A 6578-nucleotide genomic window follows, 5' to 3' on the forward strand; every position below is an offset into this window, starting at 1 on the left:
AAGTGATCGCACGATATGCATTTGGATTACTGGGCTAAACGCGCAAACAAAAAGGAGGTATTTGGACATAAATAATGGACTTTATCGAACAAAACAAACATTTATTGTGTAACATGAAGTCCTGTGAGTGCCATCTGATGAAGATCAAAGGTTAGTGATTAATTTAATCGCTATTTCTGATTTTTGTGAGCCCTCTCCTTGGCTGGAAAATGGCTGTATGGTTTTCTGTGACTAGGTACTGACCTAACATAACCGTTTGGTGTGCTTTCGCCGCAAAGCCTATTTGAAATTGAACACTGTGGCTGGATTTACAAGACGTTCATCTTTAAAATGGTGTAAAATACTTGTATGTTTGAGGAATTTTAATTATGGGATTTCTGTTGTTTTGAATTTGGCGCCATGCAATTTCACTGGCTGTTGGCGAGGTGGGATGCTACCATCCCACATATCCCAGAGAGGTTAAACAGGTCAACATTCACAAAGCCGCAGGGTCAGATCGATTACCAGGACATGTACTCAAAGCATGCGCGGACCAACTGGCAAGAGTCTTCACTGACATTTTCAATCTCTCCCTGACTGAGTATGTAATACCTACATGTTTCAAGCAGACCACCATAGTCCCTGTGCCCAAGGATGCGAGGGTAACCTGCCTAAATAATTACCGCCCCGTAGCACTCACGTCGGTAGCCATGAAGTGCTTTGAAAGGCTGGTCATGGCTCACATCAACAGCATCCTCCCAGATACCCTAGACCCACTCCAAATCGCATACTGCCCCAACAGATCCTAAGATGACGCAATCTCAATCGCACTCCATACTGCCCTTTCCCACCTAGACAAAAGGAACACCTTTGTGAGAATACTGTTTATTGCAAATCACCATAGTGCCCACGAACCTCATCACTGAGCTAAGGACCCTGGAACTAAATACCTCCCTCTGCAACTGGATCCTGGACTTCCTGACGGGCCACCCCCAGGTGGTAAGGGTAGGCAACAACACATCTGCCACGCTGATCCTCAACACTGGGGCCCCTCAAGGGTGTGTACTTAGTCCCCTCATGTACTACCTGTTCACCCACGACCGCATGGCAAAACACGACTCCAACATCATCAAGTTTGCTGACGACACAACAGGGGTAGGCCTGATCACCGACAATGATGAGACGGCTACAGGGAGGAGGTTAGAGAACTGGCAGTGTGGTGCCAGGACAACAACCACTCCCTCAATGTGAGCAAGACAAAGGAGCTGATCGTTGACTACAGGAAAAGGCGGGCCGAACACTGACAGGACACAATGTTCCAGCAGCAATCTGGAACAAACTGACGATACAGCATTCAAATTTGAAACTGGAGATTGCAAAATCTCACGAGTGAGAGAGTTGAGCAGGACGGAGAGTTGAGACACCAAAAGGGTTATGTGACTTTTTACACTAGACTGCAGTAGGAATCATATTGTCATGGCGTAAATCAGAAGTAGGATAAAGCCTAAAGAGAAAATCTCGGAATGGTGAGAAGCACAAATGTAGGAAAGCCAGTGACGGAGAGGCAGGCAGGAGAAGTAGCCTGTGGGCTGTCCAAAATTGTACATTTTATTGACCTAAGTTGGAGCTGTGAAATGTCAATAAAGTTAGAGGCTAGTAGTGCACAGTTTGTGGCTGGTCGAACCTAACAGGCTTAGCAAGTTAAACACAGCTGGCAAGCAGAGCCTATACTATGAATGTAATTTGAGGAGTTAGCTAGGTAACTTGGTCAACTGAGTTCAACTCGGGATAACCGGTACCACAAAAGTGGCTCACCTTTAAGCCAGGCAAAATTTTACGGCAACAAATCATTCAGAACTAACTTACAGTGACTGATGACAAAGGGGCTGTCTTATCGTAGTGACATCAGGCCTGGATAGAAGCAGTCTACCGTATTCAGAATAGGATAATTGGTTTGACTTGAAATAATAGAAAAATAAATAACACTGTTTGCTCCATCCATCATAAAGTTGTGATTGGGAATAGCCTATGCCCAGGCTATAAACTGTCATTCTTCTTTTTTTTGAAAGCCATAACTTTCGGACAACACCTTCGTAGGCTAGAATACATTACATGGCCAAAAGTATGCTCGTCGAACATCTCATTCCAAAATCGTGGGCATTAAAATGGAATTGTTCCCCCCTTTGCTGCTATAACAGCCTCCACTCTTCTAGGAAGGCTTTGCACTAAATGTTGGAACATTGCTGCAGGGCCTTGCTTCCAACCTCACTAAGAGCATTAGTGAGGTTGGGCACTGATGTTGGCAGATACGTCCTGGCTCGCAGTTGACGTTCCAATTCATCCCAAAGGTGTTCGATGGGGTTGAGGTCAGGGTTCTGTGCAGGCCAGTCAAGTCCTTCCACACCAATCTCAACAAACCATTTCTGTATGGACCTCGCTTTGTGCACAGAGGCCTTGTCATGCTGAAACAGTAAAGGGCCTTCCCGAAACTGTTGCCACAAAGTTGGAAGCACAGAATTGTCTAGAATGTCATTGTATGCTGTAGCGTTAAGATTGTCCTTCACTGGAACTAAGGGGCCTAGCCCGTACCATGAAAAAACAGCCCCAGACCATTATTCCTCCTCCACTAAACTTTACAGTTGCCACTACTTTGGGGCAGGTAGCGTTCTCCTAGCATCTGCCAAACCCAGATTCGTCCGTTGGACACCCAGAGGGTGAAATGTGATTCATCACTCCAGATAATATGTTTCCACTGCTCCAGAGTCCAATGGAGGCGAGCTATACACCATTCCAGCAGACGCTTGGCATTGCGCATGATGACCTTAGGCTTGTGTTCCGGCTGCTCGGCCATGGAAACCTATTTCATGAAGCTCCCAACTAACAGTTATTGTGCTGATGTTGCTTCCAGAGGCAGTTTGGAACTTGGTGGTGAGTGTTGCAAGCGAGGACAGATGATTTTTACACGCAACTTGCTTCAGCACTCGACGGTCCCGTTCTGTGAGCTTGTTCAGCCTACCACTTTGTGGCTGAGCCGTTGTTGCTCCTAGACGTTTCCACTTCACAATAACAGCACTTACAGTTGGCAGCTCTAGCAGGGCAGAAATTTGACAAACTGACTTGTTGGAAAGGTGACATCCTATGACAGTGCCATGTTGAAAGTTACTGAGCTCTTCACTAAGGCCATTCTACTGCCAATGTTTGTCTATGAAGATTGCATGTTTGCTCGATTTTATACACCTGTCAGCAACGGGTATTTGTATTTATTAAGGATCCCCATTAGCAGTTGCCAAAGCAGCAGCTACTCTTCCTGGGGTCCAGCGACATTAAGGTGGTGTGGCTGAAATAGCTTTTGTATATATAGTGCATGCCCTGCTCCTTCCCTGACTTTATTGTCAATGTCAGAATTTTGAAAAAAATTTTTTTAAAAAAATAAAAAAATATTTCACCTTTATTTAACCAGGTGGGCTAGTTGAGAACAAGTTCTCATTTGCAACTGCGACCTGGCCAAGATAAAGCATAGCAGTGTGAACAGACAACACATAGTACACATGGAGTAAACAATTAACAAGTCAATAACACAGTAGAAAAAAAAAAGAAAAAAAAGGGGGAGTCTATATACATTGTGTGCAAAAAGGCATGAGGAGGTAGGCGAATAATTACAATTTTGCAGATTAACACTGGAGTGATAAATGATCAGATGGTCATGTACAGGTAGAGATATTGGTGTGCAAAAGAGCAGAAAAGTAAATAAATAAAAACAGTATGGGGATGAGGTAGGTGAAAATGGGTGGGCTATTTACCAATAGACTATGTACAGCTGCAGCGATCGGTTAGCTGCTCAGATAGCAGATGTTTGAAGTTGGTGAGGGAGATAAAAGTCTCCAACTTCAGCGATTTTTGCAATTCGTTCCAGTCACAGGCAGCAGAGTACTGGAACGAAAGGCGGCCAAATGAGGTGTTGGCTTTAGGGATGATCAGTGAGATACACCTGCTGGAGCGCGTGCTACGGATGGGTGTTGCCATCGTGACCAGTGAACTGAGATAAGGCGGAGCTTTACCTAGCATGGACTTGTAGATGACCTGGAGCCAGTGGGTCTGGCGATGAATATGTAGCGAGGGCCAGCCGACTAGAGCATACAAGTCGCAGTGGTGGGTGGTATAAGGTGCTTTAGTGACAAAACGGATGGCACTGTGATAAACTGCATCCAGTTTGCTGAGTAGAGTGTTGGAAGCAATTTTGTAGATGACATCGCCAAAGTCGAGGATCGGTAGGATAGTCAGTTTTACTAGGGTAAGTTTGGCGGCGTGAGTGAAGGAGGCTTTGTTGCGGAATAGAAAGCCGACTCTTGATTTGATTTTCGATTGGAGATGTTTGATATGAGTCTGGAAGGAGAGTTTACAGTCTAGAAATCACAAACAGAAAAGTATTTAGAGCCTTTTTACCTATTTTTTTCACACCTATTCCTAACTTAACCTGCCAAGACAATGTGCTGTAGGATGTTGGTACCCAGCCTGGCGCTAATGCGTCTCTCTCTCCTCACTGAATGGGTGATAATTGTGCACCTTACTTCACAATTAAAATTTTAATTACGCCTAACTGAATGATAAGTAGGGTGAAGAAGTTGATTTAATTTAGAAAGACAAAAGTGTAATGATGAGTTTGTGTTATGCCTATTTACCAGCAGCAAATAATTTGACCTCGGGCCTTGCGGGTTCATACAATTCTCTTGTACGTTTTACTTTGTAAAAAGAAGCTGCTACGGGACTGTTTTAATTACTATAACTCTATTACTAATCAGATGTACTGTCAGGGAAACAAAAACATGCTACATGTTGAACTAGGCCTTTAGAATAACGCAAAACATATCCTTGACTGTATCCAAGTTGATGAGCGGGAAACAAAGGATGCAACTCAGCCTGGCCCCTCGAAAATACACCTAAACTACAGTACTAGTCAAAAGTTTGGACACATTGTAGAATAATAGTGAACACATCAAAACTATGAAATAACACATATGGAATCATGTACTAACCAAAAAAAGTGATAAACAGTTCAAAATATATTTTATATTTGTCCTGATAGCTTCTGGTGTGTGTGAACAATATCAACATGCGCAATGCCGCACGCAGACGAACGCGCGTCTCGGTCTCGTCAGCATGTTAACCTCTCAATACTTTTCCGCATCCAATGTCATTCAGCCATCCCTGATTAACGTGCATAGGTAGCCTATATAAACCTTTTGAAGTAATGGTTTGACAATCAGATGAAAACAACATGATTGGTTGTGTTCACGCCACATTAAAAGGTAGGCTAGTACATTTAAACGTTAAAAGGACAAATCTTTACTATTTGGCCCATAGAGATCCTATTAAATTCATATGGATTTTGTATGTAATTCTATGATTAAGCGGCCACATAAGAGGTCCCCATATCTGTAAGAAATTAAATCTACTTTCACCCCTGCATAACATAGTCAAACGCGAGTTACATTTTTAACTAGCAATCCATAGACCAGGCCAACAGCTTTAACAGGCATTGTGCCGACGCTAGAAGATGCGCGCTTATTGCATATCTGATAACACATCAGTAAAAGTCAATATTTGGGCATAGCTCGCCAATCGCCAGTCTTCAAAATTAATTTACGTAGCTAGTGTTGATAGACATGGATGTGGTGCAATTTTGACGGAAAATAAAACTAGCTAGCTACCACTGCTAAGAGTAAATTCAACTGAATAGTGAATGGCTCGAGAAGGCTGGCTTGATGTTCCACTGACCCTGCAATGCCAACATGATCAGAGACGTCACGTGGCGTACCTTCTACTAACTTAGCTTCTTCAAAATAGCAAAAATACATGTTTCTAACCAGTAGCCACTTACTTGTTGAACCTTGTCATGGTGGAGCTCCGTGAAGTAGTATGCCAGAAGATGAGAGGCTATCATCGTCGTTATGAATGTCCTTCTCCTCTACCACTTAACTAGCTAACTATGTTAATTTAATTATTTCCTAATTGCGGGCTTGTTCGTTAAACATTCGGCAACTAGTCATAACATTGAACAGAATCTGCACTGGCCTTCGTAATAACACTGTTAGCTACTACGACTTTATAGAGATGTAGACTACAGAAGTCACATACTTCAAACAAGTAATTCGCGAATAACGAGTATTCTTACAGTTATTGCAGGCACGAGGAAGGTGTGGCTTATTTCGTGTCGCCGTCTAATGAAAAGCAAATGATGATATACTCGAATAGTTTATGAATGGATTTGATAGCCTACCTATAATCAAATCTTCTCACAATTATACAACATCGCATTAAATATTATGATTGAATTAACTCTCAAAGCAACTTTTAATTACTTTGATATATAGTGTATCTTATTGATAGAGATACAACTCCATAATCTTATTTCTGTAAAACAACACTGACCTTGGTTACTGGTATTATGTCAACGTGAGATCACAACATAATGATTTGATTATCTCTCAGAGCAACTTTTAATTACTTTTTAAAATAAAATAGTGTATCTCATAGAGCTATAACAGTGTTTCCCAAACTTTGTCCTTTGGACACCAAGGGGTGCATCTTTTGGGTTTGGC

The 6578-nt window shown here is 42.5% G+C and overlaps 1 protein-coding gene across 1 annotated transcript in view; it reads right to left on the reverse strand.

Moving 5' to 3' along the window:
• Positions 1-6156, reverse strand: part of LOC115140238 (hexokinase-2-like) — a 79650-nt gene extending 73494 nt beyond the window's left edge. Inside the window, exon 1 of the mRNA XM_029678474.2 lies at positions 5858-6156. Coding sequence (XP_029534334.2) covers positions 5858-5920 — 63 coding nt within the window. The 5' untranslated portion in view covers positions 5921-6156. The remainder of the gene's footprint in view (positions 1-5857) is intronic.
• Positions 6157-6578: the final 422 nt, after the last annotated feature.

Source organism: Oncorhynchus nerka, linkage group LG13, assembly GCF_034236695.1.
Source record: "Oncorhynchus nerka isolate Pitt River linkage group LG13, Oner_Uvic_2.0, whole genome shotgun sequence".
Taxonomy (NCBI): Eukaryota; Metazoa; Chordata; class Actinopteri; order Salmoniformes; family Salmonidae; genus Oncorhynchus; species Oncorhynchus nerka.